The following is a 24,315-nucleotide window of genomic DNA, read 5'->3' as shown; positions in this document are numbered from 1 at the left end:
TATAAGTAAACTTGGTATTTATTTAATTTACAAAAGATGAGAAAATAATTCTCTTGAAAACTGTATACACTATTAGCTCTGTTAACAAAATTTATATTCATATGTCTTAGACCAAAAAAATCTGCATGACTTTTCTTGTCCACATCTATACTTTGGTACATCAGATCATTCTCAAAACTGAATTCACAAAACCTGCCTATTTTAGATTTACTTACCCCAGCAAGACATTTTTCCAGTGTGTCCAATATAATCAACTGAGAGAGATATAAATTTTTTTCAGCAGCTTCTCCAAATATTCTCTAAAAGAAAAGATATTCAGAACAGTAAAGGTTGGCTATTACTCTCTACTGAATCAACACACATCTAAAAAGTCAGGGACTACAGATTAGGAAAAAAAAACCCAAGTCTTCCATTTTATCTCCCAGATTAGACTATATTTAAATCTGTTATTTGATTTTATCTTAATGCTCACACGAAAATTCCCAGGCAAACAAAAATGGTGGTATTTATTACAGTCTATCATTAGCCTTATAAAGTGAAAGAAAGTAACTTTGGTTTATACTTTAAAAATATATAGGATTTAAAAAATGAAACAAGATGGGATCGGGAGGCATACAAACAATACGAGACTCTTATCTCACAAAACAAACTGAGGGTTGCCGGGGGGTGGGGGGTAGGGAGAGGGTGGTTGGGTTATGGACATTGGGAGGGGGTATGTGCTATGGTGAGTGCCGTGAAGTGTGTACACCTGGCGATTCACAGACCTGTACCCCTGAGGCTAATAATACATTATATGTTAATAAAAAATTAAAAATAAAAAAAACTTGAAAGAAAAAAATATACATATATAGGATTTAGATATACATACAGATCTTAACCAGAATCTTGCATTGAACATTTAACCACACTTCAATGCCACAAAATAATCAAAGTCTCAATTCTTACAGCAACAAAATACTGTAACACCAATTACAGTGAATTTAAGGCATTTGCTATCCTTAAATTTAATACTATGCTATTCACCAACAAGGAACTATGGTTTCCACAATTGAGTTTACTCAATAAGCCTAAATGAATGCCAATTATCACAATACTGCTTTTGTTTTTGTTTTGAAAAGAAGGTTCCAATATTAAAATATTTTCACCTAACTGGGAACACAGCCACATATTTATATAAGCAAAATCCTATCACCATGCCCCACACACTGTGCAACAAAAGAGCATCACAAAATCTTACAAGTATTTCTGTAAAGCACTTTACATATTCATAAGAGGTCCTGCTTTTTTTTCAGAAAAATCTTAATTTTTCTTCTATAAAGAAAAAACTTCTTTGCATGACAAATGATTGCCCACACCTCCAGTTTATCAATTTTCTAAGTTTGGGACATCGCCTAATGAAGTTTTTTAAAAAGAAAACACACTAAAGATGTGACTGTAAAAATAAGACTGATTCGCACAATGTACAACCAGACGTCAGTCTCATAGCTTAATACAAGCAATATAAACTGTGGTTAGAAGTGCTAAAGACAGAAAAAGCAGTTCGGAATTAATCAAGAAATATCCAGATCAGCTGTTTTGAATTGAGTTTGAAGGAGATTTTAGATAGGGACTGACAGAGGAAGGAATCCCGAGAGAGTCGGGACAAATGAGATGTTCAAAGGTTCAGAGAAAGAACAGGTGGGGTAACCTGAAGTCTATGGAATGTAAATAGGTTTTATAAAACAGGAAAAAAGGCAACTGTGAGCTTTTGACCATGGAATTACTTGCTGAAATTGCTATTTGAGGAAAATCATTTCAACAATGGGATCTCTACTATAGAATCTGTCACAGGTTACAGGAAGAAGGAAATAAAACAGCATCTTCGTAAAAGCAATCTCACATTTTAACACTACAAGGTCATATTTTATTTATTGTCTACTTAGGACTAGGACAATCTAGTAAGTAAATATTCAAAGCAGCAGTTTAGGAAAAGATTTTAATAGATTACTATGTTACCAATTTATATATGACCTGAAGTCTGTATGAAAACCTAATTCCAAAAAAATAAAAAGATAGGGTCGCAAATAAGAGAAGTATCTAAGAGAAAAAAAATCAAAAACTAAAATGAAAGTTAAAGGTTACCTGTGCTCATTCACAAAACACAGTGAGTGTTTATAACCAGAGTCCACAGAAAAGGACTTTCCATACTCTAAAATATGTTGCTGTAAGTCTTTAAATCAGAAGGAAACCAAAGCAAATTCCCCCACAAAACAATGACCCAATACTCACCATATTGTTAACATTCTTTAAGATAGTGGTGAGGCCGCTGATAACCAAAGAAAACTTGTATTTGGAAATATTAATAAGACATTCCTTGTTGTGTTCAGTACTGACTTTGGTATGCGTGTTCTGCTGTCCTGTTTTTATTGGAAGCTAAGGGAAAAAGAAAATGTTAGCTTATACATGAAAACGACTAAAAAGAACTATTTTTCACTGAAACTCATGAGATTTTAGGAAAATTTTTATCCCCCACGGTGACCTATGTTTGTATCCCAAGCTCCAATTTTCAATAGAAATTAGCATTTATGGCAAATCTAAACCTCTTGAAATTTCAATTTTTGCAGCTTTCTTTCTCAAAGTCGTAAACCTCTACCTACCTACAAAATTAAAACTTTACCCAGTATTACATAAGAGATGATGACTCACAGAAATAGAGCTATTTCCTTGTAGCTAAAAATTATTTCAGAGGATGCCTGCAATAAAATGCATACAATCTTTTCCCTGACACATTGAACTCCAGCATTCAAAGAACAGACCAAGAACATCTCTGCCCCAGACCTCTAATAAATAATGGCAAATAACTGTGTATTTTTCAGAAATGAGAGTAAGCTGTATAACCTAGAATAAACACAGTAAGACTAACTCAGGTAAGATGACCACCCTCAGGTACACAGTTGAGGGAGGAAGAGAACAAGAGACAGGTAAGTTTCATGGGAAAAAATATATATATCTTTTAAGGGGACCACATTTACATTTATCTGAGAATGAGTTAAGTCGCACTGCCAAGAAGCTCATCTCTGCTCTGTTCAAAGGCAGCATTTTGTATTGAAAGCATTATGAATGTATCCACTGTTTAAATATTAGATCCTGCTAATGCTAACAGAGAAGACTTGTGAGGTTTTTTTTTAAATACTTATTTATTTACTCAGAGAAAGCAAGTGAGAGAGAAAGAGAGAGAGAGAGAGAGAGAGAATAAGAGCCAGGGGAGGGGCAGAGGGAGATCCCCACTGAGCGGGGAGTAGGATGTGGGGCTTGATCCCAGGACCCTGAGACCATGACCTGAGCCAAAGGCAGATGTTCAACTGACTGAGCCACCCAGGCGCCCTTAGCATTTTGATTTTTAAAATGGTGCAGCCAAAAGTGGAAAGAGACCAAGTAGCATGCCCAAGTTTGTCTAGTCAGTTAATAATAGATCACTGATTTGATAATAAATACTGAATAAAAGAGGGGAAACATTTCTAGGGCTTAACAGGAGGTACAGAATTACATGTTAGTTTTAAAGGTTACAGAAGGAAAAAATCTGAAAGGTGTAAGAAAGGAGAATTTTAAAAGGCAGTGGCTGCAATGTAGCTTGTAAATCTCCCCAGCTCTCTTTCTAATGGTTAATTTTATGTGTTAAGTTGACTGGATCATAGGATGTACAGGTATTTGGCTAAACATTATTTCTGGGTGTATTTCTGAGGGTGCTTTCAGATGCAATTAGTATGTGAATAATTCAGTCAAACAGCGGACAATGCACCCCACAAAGCCCAAAATACAAGCAAATAGGAACAAACCACTTTGAGCTATAAAACTGGTGGGTATAAGCATCTCTGAAAAGAAACCAGAGGGAAGTAGAAGGTCTGATGGATCTGAGGAAAATCCCAAAATTCTATTCCATTCTCAATCAAAAGTACAGCAGGCCATCTTTTTTTTTTTTTTAAAGATTTTATTTATTTATTTGACAGAGAGAGATCACAAGTAGACAGAGAGGCAGGCAGAGAGAGAGAGAGAGAGAGGGAAGCAGGCTCCCTGCTGAGCAGAGAGCCCAATGTGGGACTCGATCCCAGGACCCTGAGATCATGACCTGAGCCGAAGGCAGCGGCTTAACCCGCTGAGCCACCCAGGCGCCCCACAGCAGGCCATCTTAAGAACATTAGCTGACCAAAAAAATAAGAACATTAGCTGAAACATAGGGGTTTGTTTTGTTTTTGTTTTTGTATATTGCAATTTGCTCATGAGTACAAAAGGTCTACCATAATGGCCTGAGAAGAGAGCACACTTTTTAAACAAACCATCCTTATCTAACAGAAGTTTTTGCAGTGATATATTGTATCAACAATGCTCAATACAGCAGCCACATGTGCTTATATTAAGCACTTGTTACATGGCTAATGTAAATGAGGAATCAAATGTTAACTTCTATTTAATTTACTCACTTAATTTACTAACTTTAAGTAGCTATTGGACACCATTGGACAGCACAGTTCTAAACTAACCAGCTGAAGAAGAACCCTTTTAGGATGAAGCCTACATTGAGAAGAAATTGATGAGATTCACTCCAAACTGACAACAGGGACAACTGGGGACAAAGGACCAAGGTCCAGATAAAGGTGGTAAAGAGGAAGAAAGCTAAAGGAGCTCAGAAAGGATGAGATGATGGGTTTGTTCAATTTCATGAAATAGAAGAGCTCTAGATCCATGAAGAGAAAAAGCTACCCTGGCTCACATTTCCCCTCCACCAATTCAGGAAAACTATTTTCAAATATAAATGAGCAACAGCAGGGGCACTTGGGTGGCTCAGTCAATTAAATGACTGATTCTTGATTTCAGCTCAGGTCATGATCTCAGGGTCGTGGGATTGAGCCCCACATGTCGGGCTCGACTCTGGGCTTGGAGCCTGCTTCAGATTTTCTCTCCCTCTCTCTCTGCCCCTCCCCCCACCCCACCCCCCAAAAAAGAGCAATAGCAAAGAATGTGGTCAAATCACATGTGAAGCTACCATGAGGAAAAAAAAAATAAGAAAAAAAATAACATTGCAACAGAAAATGAAAGTGTGCCCTAAAGTCATGTTCCAAGCAGGTCCTTCTGTTGAGGGAAAGAGAAACCATCAGAGACAAGGGTTGACACTGAGGGCTGAACTGACAAAACTGCAGACATGAGGGGGCCTCAAATGCATAACTAGTAGAAAAGGCTTAAAAGTTAAGCCAAAACTTCTGAAAAAGCAGAATTTCAAAGTCTCACAGCCTCAGGAAGACAAAATGATCAGAGTTCAGTACCTGCCAGTGGAAGGAACCTAGTAAAAAAACCCATTTTTAACTAGAAGCTCCAGAGGGCTACATCCCACAGAAATGGGAGAACTGCAGCAACTGGAATGCTTTTTTTTTTTAAGTTTATTTATTTATTTAAATAATCTCTACACCCAACGTGCAGCTCAAACCCAGAACCCTGAGATCAAGAATTGCCAGCTCTTCTGACTGAGCCAGTCAGGTGCCCAAGCAACTACAACTCTTAAACGCTACTAGTAGGAATGTACATCAGTAATTATTTTGAAAAATGTCTGACATTTTCACTAAAACAGAATATATATACATTCTCAGCGATTTCACTAGGTATACACCCAACAGATCTATGTAAATATATCCACTGAAATATATGTGCAAAAATGTTTATAACAGCATGTTAATAAACCGAAAACACTCCAATAGTCTATCAATAGCAGAAATGGTTTTAAAAAGCAATATATTCAAAGAAAAACTATATAGCTATAAAAATAAATGGCTTACAACTCTTAAGCTTAATCTCACAAATATGAGTGAAAAGTTGGAACAAAATATCACTTACTGTACGATTATGCTACATAAATTTCAAAGACATGAGAAATTCAAGTCAGGATAGTAAAGACCCTTGGAAAGAACAGGTAATGACTAGAAGGAAATGCAGAAGGAAGGACTGCTAGCACCTTATGGATACTTCGGTGTGTTTACTCTGTCAACATTTATTAAGCTGTATATTTACATATATTTGTGCATCCTTCTATATGTTTAAGTTGACAGAAAGTTTGTAAATATATGTATTCAACCCCATGAGTTCATAGTGATACTAAAAAACTAAAACAAATTTTGCAACAAATGAAACCCAAATCAAGGAGAAGCAAAGTAGTAATGAAGATAAGCACCCTTAGTGGACACAGAGGAATTACACACTGGCACTGCCCAGCTCCCCTTCATGGAAGGACTTGTTGCCTTAACTGCTAGAAGTATTCAGTCAGTCCTTCAGGGATTGCCTCACCTGCAGAGAATGACCCTAACCAAGGTCAAAGCCCTCCTGGGCAGCCCACACCCAGCAACCAACTGATACGGCAATATAAAGGCCTACACACCTACGCCTAATTCTGGGCAACTCAGAATGGCCAATTCTGGCACCAGAGCTCCTAAAAGGGGTTGGCCAAATCTAACACCGGACCTGCCCTGCACCATGAATTCAGCATCTGCCCAATCCTCCCTCCTCCCAGGTGCTGATCCCAAAGGAAACCTTAATGAACATCCTGCTCTAGGCTTCCAGGGCAGCTGGCTGCAGATGCTAAGAAGGGGTTTTAAAGCTGGCAATGGAGGAAAAATAGTAACTACAAAAGCAATGAAACTAAAAGAGTATTACTAAAATCTTTGCTCTCTGGAAAAAAGATAACACAGCCAATAGAAGCTAAGTATGAAAGCCAAAGGTCTCTCTGGAAGTATATAAAGACGGTCTCCTCTCTTATAAAAGGAGGACAGAGAAACCCATGGACCAGAACCAACACTTAGTTATCAGAGTTGCTGGGCTTCAAAGGTTAAATTCCCTAAAAGGCCCATGTGCTATGCCAAGACCAGAGCCCTGAGGGGAAAGAGTAAGACAAATATAATGGAAATAAGTAGTCTGTGGGCCCAAAAATCTCCTATTTCCAAGGTCCCCTAAATCCTCTCTGTCTACCATAGTGGCCCATTACTGCTTACTAAGCGGTGGTACCCCCAAACTTGTTTGAAGACAATTCAAAGACCTCTCCCCTGAAAGACAATAGATGTTCCTCGCAGGATTTGCCACCACCTCCTCTACTAGCCAAAGGGGTAAGAGAGAATTTTCTGAGTGTTGAAACTTCTTATATCTTGACCATGTTGACGGTTACATGAATACATGCCATTTAAATGTCAAAACTCAGAATTAAGTTGGTATAAATTCAAAAGAGAGTGTTGTAACATTAGGATGTTAAATGTAATCCCCATGGTAACCACAAACAAAATAGCTGTAGAATACACAAAAAGGACATGAGAAAAGAATTTAAACATTCACTGCAAAAAATAAACACAAATGAAGACAGTAATGCAGAAAATGAGACCAAAAAAAAAGCTATGGGGTATAGGGGAACCAACAGCACAATGATAGCAGTAAATTCTTATCAGTAACTATCTTAAATGTGAATGGATTAAACTCTCCAATTAGAAAATAGACATTGGCAGAATAAATAAAAACACATGACCCAACCACACACTGCCCATAGGAGACTCACTTGAGATCTAAAGACACAAACAGGTTGAAAGTCAAAGGGTAGAAAAAGGTACTTCATGCAAACAGTAACCAAAGAGAGTGGGGGTAGCTATACAAATTATCAGACAAAAGAAACTAAGTCAAAACAAGTTACAAGGACCTTCCCCTCTCTTCCTCTGCACTGCCTGCAGAGGTGGCAGCCATCTCCTCCTAGGCATCATGGCCGCCCTCAGACCACTGGTGAAGCCCAAGATCGTTAAAAAGAGGACCAAGAAGCTCATCCAGCAGCAGTCAGACCGATATGTCAAAATTAAGCGCAATTGGTGAAAACCAGGCATTGACAATAGGATGCACAGAAGATTCAAGGGCCCGATCTCGATGCCCAACAGTGGTTATGGGAGCACTAAGAAAACAAAGCACATGCTATCCAATGGCTTCGGAATTTCCTAGTTCACAATGTCAAAGAGCCTGAAGTGCTGCTGATATGCAACAAATCCTACTATGAAGAGATTGCTCACAATGTCTCCTCCCAGAACTGCAGAGCCACTGTGGAACAAGCAGCCAAGCTGGCCATCAGAGTCCCCAACCCCAATGCCAGGCTGCACAGCCAAGAAAATGAATAGACAATGTATGTGAACGTAATATTTGTTAATAAAACCACAAAGCTACCAAAAAAAAAAAAAAAAGTTATGAGACAAAGAAGGACATTATATATTAATAAAAGGTTCAGTACAGCAAGGAGACATAATATTTAGACCATCAAAGTATAAGGAAAAACTGACAGAATTAAAGGGTAAATTACTTCTACAAAAATAGCTGGAGACTTCAATACCCCACTCAAAATAATGGAGAAAACAGACAACTTAGGGACACCTGACCAGTGGTTCAGTCAGTTGGGTCTGCCTTTGGCTCAGGTCATGGGCGCAGGGTCCTGGGATTGAGCCCCAAGTCAGACTCCCTGCTTGCAGGGAGTCTGCTTTTCCCTCTCCCTCTGCCCCTCCCCATTGCTTGTGCTCTCTCTCTCCCCAGTAAATAAAATCTCAAAAAGAAAGAAAAAAAAAAAAAGGAAAAAAACAGACGACTTAAACTACAATAAGCCACTAGGCCCAACAAATATCACAGAACGTCCTACCAAACAACAGAATACACATTCTTCTCAAGTACATATGGGACATTTTCCAGGATGACCACAAGCAGGTCAAAAAATTACATAGAAATAGTTTTTAAAAGATAGATATCATACAACATATCTTCTCTGACCACAATGGAATGAAGCTGGAAATTAGTAAACTAAAACTTGAAAATTCACAAAATTGTGGAAATTAAACAATATGCTTTTTTAAATTCCAGTATAATTAACATTGTGTTATATTAGTTTCAGGTGTACCATATAGTGATTCAACAATTCTATATATTATTCAGTGCTCATCATGATAAGTGCTCTTAATCTTCACCCATTTCACCCAACCCCCCACCTCCACTCTGGTGACCATCAGTTCATTCTCTGTATTTAAAAGTCTGTTTTTGGTTTGTCATTTTTTTTCTTTGCTCATTTGTTTTGTTTTTTAAATTCCACACATGAGTGAAATCATATGGTATTTGTCTTTCTCTGACCAACTTATTTCACTCAACATTATACCCTCCAGCTCCATCCATGTTGTTGCAAATGGCAAGACTTCATTCTTTTTAATGGCTGAGTATATCCATGGGGTGTGTGTGTGTGTGTGTGTGTGTGTGTGTGTGTGTAGCACTTCTTTATCCATTCATCTATCAATGGACATTTAGGTAGCTTCCATATCTTGACTAGTATAAATAATGCTGCAATAAGCACAAGGTACATATACCTTTCCAAATTAGTGTTTGTTTTCTTTGTGTAAATATCCAGGAGTGTAATTATTGGATCACATGGTAATTCTATTTTCAACTTTTTGAGAAACCTCCAAACTGTTTTCCATAGTGCCTATACCAGTTTGCATTCCCACCAACAGTGCAGGAGGATTCCTTTCTCTCCACATCCTCATCAATACTTATTGCTTCTTGTGTTGTTGATTTTAGCCATTTTGACAGGTGTCAGGTGATATCTCATTGTGGCTTTAATTTTCATTTCCCTGATGGTGAGTAATGTTGAACATCTTTTCATGTGTCTGTAGGCCACCTACAGATCTTCTTTAGAAAAATGTCTGTTCATGTCTTCTGCCCATTTTTAACTGGATTATTTTAAACAATATACTTTTAACCAACCACTGTTTCAAGAAGAAATCACAAGAGAAATCAGAAAATACCAACAAATGAAAGTACATACAATATGCCAAAACTTGTGGGATGCAGTGAAAGCAGTGTTGAGGGGTAGGTTCATAGCTATAAACATTTAACATTAAAAAACAAGGAAGATTCCAAATCAAAAATCTAACTTAACAACATAAAGAACTAAAAGAACAACAAGTAAAATCCAAATCTGGAGGAAAGGTAACAATATGAGAGCAGAGATAAAATAAGAATAGCAAAATAGGGAAAAAAATCAATGAAACCAAAAGTTGGTCTTTCAAAAATACCAACACAACTGATAAACCTTTGGCTAAATGGACTAAGAAAAAAAGGAAGACGACTCAGGTTAGCTGCACCTGGGTGGCTCAGGTGGTTGAGCATCTAACTCCTGATTTGGGCTCAGGTCATGAGCTCAGGGTTGTGAGAATGAACCCTGTGTTCAGCTCTTCACTCAGTGGGGAGTCTGCTTCTCTCCTTTGCTCTCTGCCCCTCCCCCTACTTGTGCTTTCACTCTCTCTCTAAAAATGAGTAATTAAAAAAAAATAAAACTCAAATTACTAAAATCAAAAAGTGGATACATTCTATAGGATGTAGTTCTATAGAACTAAAAAAAAAAAAAGGATTTTAAGCAGTGCTATGAACAACTGTATGCCAAAAAAAAAAAAAAAAAAAAAAAAACTGAATAAACTTAAATGAAATGGATAAGTTCCTAGAAACACAAAACCTACCAAGGCTAAATCACAAAGAAATAGAAAATCTGAATAGACTTGGAGGCAAACTGAATCAGTGACCAAAAATCTCTCAACAAAGACCTGAACCTAATCATTTCACCAGTGAATTCTACCAAACATTTAATGAAGAACTGATCCTAATCCCTAAACTTTTCCAAAAAAAAAAAAAAAAAAAAAACTGAAGAGAAGAAAATGCTTCCTAACTTATTTCTGAGGCCAGCATAACCCTGACACCAGAGCCAAAGATAGGAGAATATTACAGACTGGTTATTATAAATCCTGATGCAAAAATCTGCAACAAAATGTACCAAAATTCTGCAACATAGTAAAAGAATCATACACCAAGACTAAATGGTATTTATTCTTAAAATGCAAGAATGGGTCAACATATGAAAAACCAATGCAATTTGCTACATCAACAAAATGAAGGGAAAAGACCACAGGTTTATCTCAACTGATACAGAAAAAGCATATGACAAAATCCAAACACCATCTCATGATAAAAACACTCAACAAAGAAAAGGAATAGAAGGAAGCTACCTCAGCATAGTAAATTCCATATATGAAAAACCCACAGCAGACATCATACTCAATGGGGAAAGACTGAAAGCTTTTTTCCCCTAGAACAGGAACAAGGCAGGATGCCCATTTTCACCACTTGTATTAACACAGTACTCAAAGTTCCAGCCAGAGCAATAGGCAAGAAAAAAATAAAAGGCATTCATATTGTAAAGTAAAATTATCTGTTCTGAGACAACATGATCTTATATGTAGAAAACTCTAAAGATTCCACCAAAAACAGCTGTGAGAACTGATAAAGGAAATCATCATAGTAACAGGATAAAAAAAGCCAACACACAAAAATCAGTTGCATTTTATTTGTTTTCAGGTTTTTTTAAAGATTTTATTTATTTGAGAGAGAGAGAGAGAGAGAGAATGAGAGAGGGAGCATGAGAGGGAAGAAGTCAGAGGGAGAAGCAGACTCCCTGCTGAGCAGGGAGCCCAATGCACGACTGATCCCGGGACTCCAGGATTATGACCTGAGCCTAAGGCAGTTGCTTAACCAACTGAAACACCTAGGCATTCTCAGCTGCATTTTAGACACTAATAATGAACAATCTAAAAAGGAAAGTAGGAAAACAATTCCACTTATAATAGCATCAGAAAGAATAAAACACTTAAAAATAAATTTAACCAAGGACATGAAACTTATATACCGAAAACTACAAAACACTGCTCAAAGAAACAAAAGACAATATAAATAAACAGAAATATATCCTATGTTCATGGATTAGAAGACTTAATATTCTTAAAATGTCAATACTACTCCACAGTGACCTACGGATTCAATGCAGTCCCTATCAAAATCCCAATGACATATTTGGAGAAATAAAAGAACCCACCCTAAATTCATATGGAACCTCAAAAGACTGTGACTAACTGAAACAACCTTGAAAAAGATGAACAAAGTTGGAAGACATACACTTCCTGATTTGAAAACGTACTACAAAGTTACAGTAATCAAAACATTGTAGTACTGGCATTAAGACAGATATACAGACCAATGGAATTGGTCTATTCTATTCCTTTGGTCTGTATGTCTGTCTTAATGACCTCACATACATGGTCAAATAATTTTTGACAAGGGTGCCAAGACCATTCAACGTGGAAAGTACAGTCTTTTTAAATTTTATTTCATTTATTTGAGAGAGAGAGAGAGCATGAGAGATCGCAAGCAGAGGAGAGGGGCAAAGGGAAAAGCAGATTACCCGCCAAGCAGGAAGCCTGACATGGGGCATGATCCCAGGACCCAAACCATGACCCAAGCCAAAGGCAGAAGCCCAACCAACTAAGCCACCTAGGTGCCCCAAGGACAGTCTTTTCAAACAAATGGACACTGGGAAAACTGGGTAACCACATGCAAAGGAATGAAATTGGACCCTTAGCTAACACCATATACCAAAACTAACTCAAAATGGATCAAGGAAGACGGAAGATGGAAGACCTAAAGCAATAAAACCCTTCAAAGAGGAGCATCTGGGTGGCTCATTCATTGAGCATCTGACTCTTGATCTCAGCTCAGGTCTTGATCCCAGGGTCATGAGTTCAGGCCCTGCACTGGGCTCCGCACTAAGTGTAGAGCCTACTTAAAAAAAAAAAAAAAAAAAAAAAAAAAATCCTTCAAAGAGAACACAGGGCAAAAACTTCATCACACTGCATTTGCTAATGATTTATCGGATATGATACCAAAGATACAGGTAACAAAAGAAAAAATAAACTGGACTGTAAGAAAATTTTAAAATTTTGTGCATCAGAAGACACTATCCACAGAATAAAAAGGCAACCCACAGAATGGGAAAAAAATATTTTCAAATCCTGTATCTGGTAAGAGATTAAGATCTAGAATATATAGAGAACTCCTAAAACTAACTAACAACAACAAAAAACCCAATTCAAAAATGGGCATAGAACTTGAATAGTCATTTCTCCAAAGATGATGTATATTAATGGCTAATAAACACATGGAAAGATGTTCAACATCACTAAACATTAAGGAAATGCAAATCAAAACTACAATGAGATACACCAACACACAACCATTTGTATGATTATTATCAAAAAAACAGAAAACCAAGAAGTGTTGGTAAGGATGTAGAGAAATGGAACCCTTGTGCACTGTTGGTGAAAACATAAAAATGGGGGCGGGGGGCGCCGCCTGGGTGGCTCAGTCATTAAGCAACTGCCTTTGGCTTAGGTCATGATCTCAGGGTCCTGGGATTGAGCCCCACATCAGGCTCCCTGCTCAGCGGGGAGTCTGCTTCTCCCTCTCCCCTCTTCCTACTCTTGTATGCATGTGCTCTTTCTCTATCTCTCTAACACAAACTAATTTTTTAAAAAGAATGTAAAAATGGGACAGCCAACACTATAGAAGTACCTCTGAAACATTTAGAACAGAATCACCACATGATCCAGCAATTCCACTTCTGGAACCTAACCAGTTGACTCTGAGGTAATCATATATATACAAAAAATATATATACAAATAATCACATACATACAAAAAAATTGAAAGCAGGGTTCAAAGGCATATTTGTACAACCACATTCACAGCAGCATTGATAATAACTAAAACATGGAAGCACCCCAGTGCCCATTAACAGATAAATGGATAAGCAAAATGTGGTATATACCTACGATGGAACAAGGGGGGTAAGATTATTCTTAACGGGGGAGATTATTCTGCAATATGCCATAACATGGATATACCTTGAAGACATTATGCTGAGTTAAATAAGCCAGTCACAAAAAGACAAACACTATACAATGCCACTTACGTGAATTACTTAGGGTACTCAAAATCAAAAGAATGTATAATGGTGGTTGCCAGAGGTAAAGAAGGTGGAGAATGGGAAATTATTTTTTAATATGTACAGAGTTTCAGTTTTACAAGACAAAGAGTTATGGGGATGGATGGAGTAATGATTGCACAGCAATGTTAATGTATTTAATACCACTGAACAGTATACTTAAAAATGGTTAAGATGATAGGGGCGCCTAGGTGGCTCAGTCGATTAAGCATCTGCCTTCAGCTCAAGTCCTGATCCCAGGGTCCTGAGATCGAGTCCCACGTCAGGCACCCTGCTCAGCGGGAAGCCTGCTTCTCCTCCCCCGCCCCGCTTCCTGGCCGCTCATGTGTTCTCTTGCTCTCTCTCTCTCTCTAATAAATAAATAAAATTCTTAAAAAATAGAAAAATTTTTCAAAATGGTTATGATAAACTTTATATTATGTATTTTTTACCACAATAAAAACAACCTGAGTGCACTCTTAAAAAGGTGAATGTAACTATACATTATATATTAATTTCTTAAAATCTGAGATCAAAGGATTCTGACAAAACACTTACTGAATATTTACCACGTGCCAGACAGCAATATAGATGTTGAACATAAAGATGAATAAATGTAACCTCCAGGTACCACTAATTCTGAAAATCTCTAATCTCACTTCTCTTCTCCCTGAATAAAGGTAGCTCCTCTTGGTCAATCTTACGTATTCACTGACTATCCTGCTGATGACAAACGACTCTGATGAGTGCTGATGGCTAAAACAGCCCCAGACTATACACACCCTGTAGAATCCTCCCCTTTGACAGAGAAGGACTTTCAAATATAATGTGATGTCCCTCTCATCATTGATATATTTTATGGCAAAAGATACTATGCAGATGCAATTAGGATACCTAACCAGCTGACTCTGAGTTAATCAAAAGGCAGATTATCTCAGATGAGCCTGCCCTAACCAGGTGAGCATAAGAGTCCTAAAGCAGCAAAAACGCTTTTTGTTGTCCTTGAAGAAGCAAACTACCATGCTGTGGGCGAAATGGCCACATGGCAAGGAACAACAAGCAGCCTCTAGGAGCTGAGGGCCTCAGTCCCCCAACTATAAGGACCTAAATTTCCACTAACAACCAGTGCACTTGGAAGAAGACCCCAAGCCTCAGATGAGATTGAAGCCCTGACCACCATCTTCATTTCAGCTTGATGAGAACTGAGCTGAGAACTCAGCTAACCAATGCCCAGATTCCTGACCCACAGAAACTGTGAGATAATAATCTTGTATTGTTTTAAGCCAGTATGCTTGTGGTAGTCTATTACATGAAATAGAAAACTAACACAATTACCAAATGTGTTATTCAAACGCCTATTTGGTATCTCCATACAGGTATCTTGTAGGCACTTCAAACTCAGTGTTTCTAATATTTAATTTATAATCTTCCTATCATGTTTCCTATCTTAAGAACAGCACCAAAATACACCCAGTTTCTCATATCTGAGATCTGACAGTCCTCTTTGATACCTCCTTTATTCTCTTCCCTTCATCCCCCTTCAGTCAGATTGATAAAAATGAAAATAACTAGGCATGCACAACTCAGTTCTACCCTTCCTTACATGGGAATAGGCATGCCACAGAGTACAAGAATTTTCGTCTGTGTCAGTCAACATGCCAAGAGTTGAACAGGAACCTAGCCCTGCAGAAGGGAGTGACCAACACTGACTAGGTGAGTAGGTCTACCCAACTCTGAAATTTAGATTTAGTTACTAAGCCCATTTGGGTCTCCAAAAAATATATATATATATTTATTTATTTATAAATATATAAATCATTAATAAAATATTTCATACATGTAAAATATATAAATATACACATACATATGTACTATTATATATTTGTGTTTATTCTATCAATATAAGTATTTTTATATGTCTATAAATTTATGAATATTTCTATTTACATATTTTAATATTTATATTTTCATATATATTTTGCCTCCATCTTTATCCTTTTATTTTCAACTTGTTCAGAAACACATGGCAGGGCACCAGAAAATACATTCAGGCCCCCAAGCTCCCAAAAACAGCACTAAAATCTATGAAGAAGAAAAATTAGGGGGAAGTAAAGGACCAAGATTTTAACAGATAACGTGGTCAGGGAAAGCTCTCTGGCAATGTGACACTCTGAGCAGAGACCTAAATAATAAAGGAAGAATAGGAAGACCCATGCAAAGATCTGAAGAAGAGCATTCAAAGCAGTAGTGGCAGGTAAAATGGATCTGACATTGGAATAAACATGAAAAGTTCAAAGCCTAGCAAATAGTCCACTGTGGCTAAACCAAAGAAAATAAAAGATGAAAATGTAGGGGATGAGGTCAAAGAGAGAAGCAGGAGGGGTTCAGATCATGGAAAGCCTTATGGGCCATTTTAAGAGCTCTGAATCTGAGTTCGATAATGTGGCATATTATATTTTCCAAATATGGTCACAGTATCTCTCATCCCAAATGCAACAGGACTTTGCCACTCCCACACCAAGAAGTGGAATCTATTTTTCCATTTCCTTGCATCTAGGCAGGTCTCATCATGGTTCTGACCAATAAAATATGGCAGAAAGGACACTGTGCCAGTTCCAGGCACAGCCCTTAACTGGTCTGACCATTTTTCTTTCCCTCCTCCTGGAAGGCAGCTGCCATGTAAAAAGTAATTACTCGGAGACCACCATGCTGTGAGAAGCACAAGCCACATGGAGAGATTCTGAAGAATGAGATGCCATGTGGAGAGAGAAGCCAAGAAGCCCTGGGGACCAGCCATGTGACTGAAGAGGTCATACTGGAAAGGATGCTCCAGCTCCAGCCATCCCAGCCAACACCATGTGGAAAAGAGCTGAACCAGTCAAGGATTCCTGACTAGCAAAATTGTGAGCAAAATAAACAGACTGTTTTAAGCTACAAAGCTCTGGTATAGCTTGTTATGCAGTAATAGATAACAAAAAGAGAGGGGAAGATACTGAAGGGATGTAAACAAGGGAGTAACATAATCTGATTTATGTTTTTTTTTTAAATAAGAGTTTTCTTGTGCTGTATGTTAGAAGACAATGTAGGCAAGGGAAGATGGTATTTTATTTTTATTTATTTATTTTTTTAAAGAATTTATTTATTCATTTGACAGAGAGAGATCACAAGTAGGCAGAGAGGCAGGCAGAGAGAGAGAGAGGAGGAAGCAGGCTCCCCGCCAAGCAGAGAGCCCTATGCGGGACTCGATCCCAGGACCCTGAGATCATGACCCGAGCCGAAGGCAGAGGCCTAACCCACTGAGCCACCCAGGCGCCCGAGAAGATGGTATTTTAAATTAGGCTAGTAAGAGGAGAAATAGTGAGCTGATATTATAACAGATTTGGAAGATGCGGATGCTTTTTTAAAATGGCAAGGTTAGTGGCTCAGTTGGTTAAGCAACTGCATTCAGCTCAGGTCATGATCCCAGGATCCTGGAATCGAGCCCCACGTAAGACACCCTGCTCAGCGGGGAGTCTACTTATCCCTCTTTCTCTCTCCCTCTGCCTCTCCCCCTGCTCCTGCTCTCTATCTCCCAAAAATAAATAAAATCTTTAAAAATAAATAAGATAAAATGACAAGCTTATTCTGAAGTTCATCTGAAGGAATAAATTTGTGAGACTACCAAAGAAGGTTTTGAGAAACAAGAACAAGAGGCACCTGGGTGGCCCAGTCATTAAGAGTCTGCCTTTGGCTCAGGTCATGATCCCAGGGTCCTGGGCTGGAGCCCCAGGTTAAGCTCCCCACTCGGTGGGGAGTCTGCTTCTCCCTCTCCCACTTGCCCTGCTGGTGTTCCCTTTCTCGCTGTGTCTCTCTCTGTCAAATAAATAAATAAAATCTTTAAAAAAGAATAAACTCACTATAACGAAAAAAAGCACATACTGGGGCGCCTGGGTGGCTCAGTGGGTTAAAGCCTCTGCCTTCGGCTCAGGTCATGATCCCAGGGCCCTGGAATCGAGCCCCACATCGGGCTCTCTGCTCAGCAAGGAGCCTGCTTCCCCTTCTCTCTGCCTGCCTCTCTGCCTACTTGTGATTTCCCCCTCTGTCAAATAAATAAATAAAATCTTCAAAAAAAAAAAAAAAGAAAACTTTTTTAAAAAAAAGCACATACTAATTATAGTCATAGAACAGATACTAGAATGTACATAGGAATTTAATATGATAAAGATAATACTTCAAATCAGTGGTAAAAGAATGAGTTCACCAGTAAATCATTACCAACTCAAGGATCCATCTGAAAAAAAATAACTCATACCAAATTTTAAAGTACATTGGGGCACCTAGATGGCTAAGTCAGCTGAGTGTCTGACTCCGTTTTGGCTCAGGTCATTATCTCAGGGTCCTGGGATCAAGTCCAGCACTGGGCTTCATGCTCCTTGGGAAGTCTGCTTAAGATCCTCTCTCTCTCTCTGCCCCTCCCCTTGCTCGTGCTCTCTCTCTCTCAAATAAGTAAATAAGTAAATCTTTTAAATAAATAAATAAAAGTGTGTATATGTACACATATGATTAAGAACCTCTGGTAAAGAAAAGAAAGCCATAAAACTACTAGGAAAAATACTGAAGATAATTGTATAATACTGGGGAAATTTTTCTAAGCAAGGCAAAATCCAAAAAATACTAATATATTTGCCTACATAAAAATGTTTAAATGCTGCATTAAAAAGAAGACACTAATGACAAAGAAAAACACAAGTAACAAACAGAAAGTAAAAGAATGTGCAACAACTAGGGCCCAAAAAGTTTACACAACTAATATAAAACATTATATATATTAATAAGACTACTCCATGGAGAAACTGTCAAAGAAATAGGAAGTAATTTACAGAAGATGAGTGATCGATAAGTATATGAAAATATGTTTTCATTAATAATTTTAAAAGTGTAAAAGAAAATCAGACCATTTTGGGGACTCTACATTTTTCCAAAATAACACTAAGTACTATTAGAACACATAATAAGAAAATGACTATGCCTGGGGTAGGTATTTAAATAAAAACAAAAACAAAAATTTGAACACAGTATTAAAAAAAAAAAGATAAACTAATTACACTTCAGAGGTAAGAATGAGAGGATTTTTTTCCTTTTCTTTTACTTTTATTAGTTTCTCTTATTTTCAATTGGCACATATTACTTTCCCAAATGGGAAAAAGTAAGTTAAAACTATTTTTTAAACACTTCATGCTACCTTAAATAAATCTTTGGATGGGGCGCCTGGGTGGCTGGGTGGGTTAAAGCCTCTGCCTTCAGCTCAGGTCATGATCTCAGGATCCTAGGATTGAGCCCCACATCGGGCTCTCTGCTCAGCGGGGAGCCTGCTTCCCTCTCTCTCTCTCTCTCTACCTGCTTCTCTGCCTGCTTGTGATCTCTGTCAAATAAATAAATAAAACCTTAAAAAAAAAATCTTTGGATAGATATTATGGCAGAAATTTAAAGGGTCTAAACTACATGAAAAAGAATCACCTTCTGATAATGATCCATATTAACAAACTGTTAGCAACTTAAGATACAAGATTTCAACAAATAAGATTTAGCAAGAAAAGGCATAACATTAAGCAAAGCACTGTGAACAATGGATAATTTGTTTCTAGCAGCACTCAGAAAAATTCTTCAAAAGGTCACAGGCTAGAATTTTTGCCTCTGTGTACATTTAAACCAGTTTCTAAAAGGCCCCTCACACCATGATGGGGTAGAGATGACGTTAAAATTCACTTAATATAAGTTTTCCAAAATAAGTCAATCAGAGAAAGACAATTATCATCTGATCTCACTGATATGAGGAATTTGAGAAACAAGATAGAGGATCATAGGGGAAGAGAGGGAAAAATGAAACAAGATGTAACTAGAGAGGGAGACAAACCATAAGAGACTCTTAATCTCCGGAAACAAACTGAGGGTTGCTGGAGGAGAGGGGGTTGGGAGGATTGAGGTGCTGGGGGATGGACACTGGAGAGGGGTTGTGTGCTATGTGCTATGTGCTATGGTGAATGCTGTGAATTGTGTAAGACTGATGAATCACAGACCTGTACCCCTGAAACAAATAACATTATACATTAATTTAAAAAATTCACTTAATATAAGTTTTCAACTAAATGAGAGAAAAAACACAAAGAAAAACATCACACTGTGCAAAGAATGACAAAAAATATTAGGGGAAAAAAAGACCCATAAACTCTAGATACCAAGTAACAAACATAAATAAAAAAAAAAAAACGTATAAACTTTCATACTGGTTTTACTGACACATTTCCTGAAGTAACCGCCACACCATTGGTATGTAATATGACTTTATATGGCACCTAATGAACTTTAAAAATGTTAAGTATTACATTCATTTTAACAGGCTATAATTATCACATCAAACTGATGATTACAAAGCTATTATACCTTTGACAAGGCTAAGTGAAAAAGGTAAGCCAACTTAAAGTTGTAAAGTGAGGTAAATGATACAGTATGTGGCTAAAATGACAGTACACAAAGGATTAAAGTTAGGGAAATACTGTGATAACATTCTGACATGTAAAAACCAAGCTCATAAAGCAGATGAATAAATAACCAACTGTTGCTACTGTTTTTAATATGGATACTATAAAGACTGGGGACAGGAGATTAGCATGGACCCAAACTAGTCTTCCCGAGAAGTGAATTCCAACATCACCCTCCCCTAAACACTCTTGCTTTTAATTTCTTCCCTTCCTACTATGCTGAACTTACAGATTACCCAAGTTTTTCCATATGCAGAAGTCCCTGATTCACAAATAAAGAACCTATTTATACCAAAAGACCCAACCACTCACGAAGCTCCAAAAGCAGATCCCCAAAGGCCCTTTCCAGTGTCTCCAGATATCAACTACCACAACGGGAAGATTCATTCCTGTCAAATATAAACTTGGATCAATTGTTACCATAAAAAATGCTGGCTCTTCACCTTCTCCTCCTCTCCCTTCCCCTCAGTATAGTAATTCAGTGCAAAAGCCATCAGGAGGGGCAGAGCAAGGTAGACATCTCTGTGTGTTGGGGCAGAAGGGGACATAGGAGTCAGAGCGGTGTGAATAAGGCACTCATGTGGAGGAAAGGCAGCATGAGCAGGGTGAAAAGGCTGTACAGATGCAAAAAGCAGCCCAGCAAAGAGTGTCAGAACCAGAATAAGATAAAGAAAAGACTCCATGGAGAGGGTAGCCAGACACAGGATATTTGAATCCAAGCATGGCGAGAAGGGTAGACATGTAGGAAAGCAGACCACATAGGGTGTCAGAGTCCAAATAGGATAAGGAGGGTGTCCATAATGAGGATAGTCCAGAACTGGATGTCAAAACCAAGACAGTGGGGCCCAGCAGAGGGTATTGGGCTATCCTGGATTTCTGCATGATGGGAAGGGGGATGTTCTAGCAGAGAGTCAGAGCAGGGTGAGAAGGATGTCCACACCAGAAGCAGCAGAGGGTAGAGAATATGAGTCTGTGCAAGGCAGAAGGGAATCCACACAGGGTGGGGGTGGTATTTCAGGGATAACAAAGGGTGTCACAGAAAGCAGAATAAGGAGGGCACCTGTTGCACTTAGGAGCAAGTGGCAGTGGTGAATGACAGTGATGCAAGATCAGTTACATAAAAGGGGACTGATCAAATAAGTAAACATTAAGAATAAATGAGAGCCAGGTTTCTTTCTGTCCAAGAAGTTACAAATAAAGAAAGGGAAAAAAGTATAAAGAACCCTTTGGTGTTAAACAAAGATTAGAGGTTGTGTGAACACAATTTTCAATATAGAGAAATACAAAAATAAATACTAGTCAAAATATTGTACACATACAGAGAGATGGATAGGAACACATAATTCCATTCCCCAGTTCACTCCATTGAGAAAACTCAGAAACAATGACAACTCCACAGTAATGAGTACACCTAGCCATCAGATCTTGGTTTCTAAACACCACTCTCCTCTAAAAAGAACCAGGGCTCCTCAGAGAAATAGCTGATTCCAGTCCTGAAACACAAGGAAAGTTCTGAGAAGCCTGGAACATTCTGTTATGCCAGAAAGAAAAGACATGCTCAAAGAATAATGAAGCTATGTCAAAAGGACACAGAGGCTAGACTGAAGGAGTTCTCACCAGCCAAATTATGGAACAACTTGAGCATGAAAACAAATAATGATAAAGCAGATCATCATCCATTGAATAAGAGAAACAATTAGTCTGTACTCACAGGAATACTTGAATAAACTGAAAGCTTGATGCAGAATGGGATACTTACATAGCCTCTAAGCACCCCCATACAATGTGTGTGTGTGTTTTTTTTTTTAAAGATTTTATTTATTTATTTATTTATTTGACAGAGAGAGATCACAAGTAGACGGAGAGGCAGGCAGAGAGAGAGAGAGAGAGAGAGGGAAGCAGGTTCCCTGCTGAGCAGAGAACGCGATGCGGGACTCGATCCCAGGACCCTGAGATCATGACCTGAGCCGAAGGCAGTGGCTTAACTCACTGAGCCACCCAGGCGCCCCCAATGTGTGTGTTTATAAAGGGAAAGGAGTAACCTAACAATGGAGAAGCCTGGCTCATCATCTTAATCAAGTGATCAAAATTAGCATCACTGGTAATGAAACAATCTAAATTGTGCCATCTGACAGGATACAATAAGAACATAGCATTGCATCTGAAATATTCCTATCAAATATACATAACATAAATGTAATCAGGAGGACATGTTAAACAAACCCAAACTGAGGAATAATCTACAAATCTACAAAACAGATGATACAGTCTTCAAAACTGTTAGGGTTACTGGGGCACCTGGCTGGCTCATTCTCCTGAGTACATAACTCTTGATCTTGGGATCATGAGTTCGAGCCCCACATTGAGCACAGAGATTACTTTAACTAAACAAAAAAAAAAAAAAAAAAAAAAAAAATCAAGTGCCAGGGTTATTAAAGTCAAAGAAATACATACTGTTGCAGAATAAAAGTGACAAGAGACCTGACATAATGTGATTCTGGACTGGATCCTTTTGATATAAAGGGCATCCTTGGGACAACTTGTGAAAATTGAATGGGGGCTGAAAATGAGATGGTAGCAGTAACATATCAACGTTAATTTCCTGATTTTTGATAGGTGTATTGTAGGTAATGAAAACACATTTTAATTTGCAGGAAAGACAGTGAAGTATCCAGAGGTGACAAGGCATCATCATATCAGCAACTTTACACTCAAATGGTTCAGGAAAAACATTCTTTGTGCTTTACTGCAGCTTTTCTAAAAGTTTATGATTTCTTCAAGATTTAAAGAAATATTTAAAAATTCTGGTTGATTTCTAATTCAATCAACATTTGTTAAACAGGTTTTGTATAGAAGGTAGGAAGAAAACCTAGAACTATTTACAGCAGCAATTCTGTAAGGAGAAAAATTACCCAGGTTCTACACAAACTTACAAAGTGAAGTAAGTATCAGCATATAACCCATTCATTGATTGGGGGTTGTTAGTGATATTTCAGCTTTCCAAAATATGATGCTACAAAATAATTTTGTTCCTAAATTCAAACAAAAGTTTCCTGGTTTTTAGTTTATGGAGAAGGTCTATCTCTGTTCTCTATCCTTAAATGCTAAAAACCAGCAATTATTTATTCTTTAATGTAACACCTAACTAATGACAACCACATATAAGTAAAATCAAATATACTTTCAAATAACACTTTTATTTACTTTATTCACTTTTCCTTGAAGACTTAAAACCATGGTAGTATCACAATAAATGTAATAATATCATACACATTATTACAAAAGACTGAGATTTATAATCTAACAGGATCTACAATATGTAAGTATCTAACCCCATTTTCTGTTAGCTTGAAAGTACTATCTCATGAAAACCCTGAGCTCTTTTTTTTTTTTTTTTTTAAATAAATCTGGGAAACAGAAAAATGACAAGGAAGGGAAAGTAGATAAGGCAAGGAGAAAAGACTATCAAAAATGCCAGTGGGATATGTCAGTTTCTGACAGAAACAACATTACAAATATTAATCAAGTCCTATTTTAAATGAGAAAAAGTTGATACCACTGATGAAGTGTGGAGCAGTCAGTCTCCAAGATGGTTCCCAATGACCCATACTTCCTGATATTCACAGCTCCCCACGAGGATTGGTCATCCTAACGACTAGAATGTGGCAGAAATAATATGTCTCTACCAAAATTAGGTTATCAAAGACAAAGGATTTCATCCTGGACTGGCTTGTGTTCTCATTTTCTCTGTCTGTCTCTCTCTCTCTCAATCTCTCTCTCTCTCTCTCTCTCTCTCTCTCTCACACACACACACACACACACACACCACTTGCCCTAAAGGAAGCCAAAACAGAATGTCGTGAGGACACTCAGGCCACCGATGGCAAGGCCCTCGTGGCAAGGAATTAAGGCCTA

General features: G+C 37.9%; 1 protein-coding gene and 1 pseudogene across 2 annotated transcripts in view; one reads left to right on the top strand and one right to left on the bottom strand.

Moving 5' to 3' along the window:
- Positions 1 to 24,315, bottom strand: part of LOC111151595 (neurofibromin 1) — a 270,567-nt gene that overhangs the window by 202,334 nt on the left and 43,918 nt on the right. For both annotated transcript variants that reach the window (XM_022509675.1, XM_022509676.1), the window contains exons 2-3: positions 2,269 to 2,412; positions 216 to 299 (exon numbers count right to left, since the gene is read on the bottom strand). In XM_022509675.1, the coding sequence (XP_022365383.1) occupies positions 216 to 299; positions 2,269 to 2,412 (228 nt within the window). The remainder of the gene's footprint in view (positions 1 to 215; positions 300 to 2,268; positions 2,413 to 24,315) is intronic.
- On the top strand, positions 7,759 to 8,162 carry LOC111151600 (annotated as a pseudogene).

The sequence above is a fragment of the Enhydra lutris genome, unplaced genomic scaffold (genome assembly GCF_002288905.1).
Source record: "Enhydra lutris kenyoni isolate GAN:26980312 unplaced genomic scaffold, ASM228890v2 scaffoldscaffold26, whole genome shotgun sequence".
Lineage (NCBI taxonomy): Eukaryota > Metazoa > Chordata > Mammalia > Carnivora > Mustelidae > Enhydra > Enhydra lutris.
This window is presented reverse-complemented; position numbering and strand designations above follow the sequence as displayed.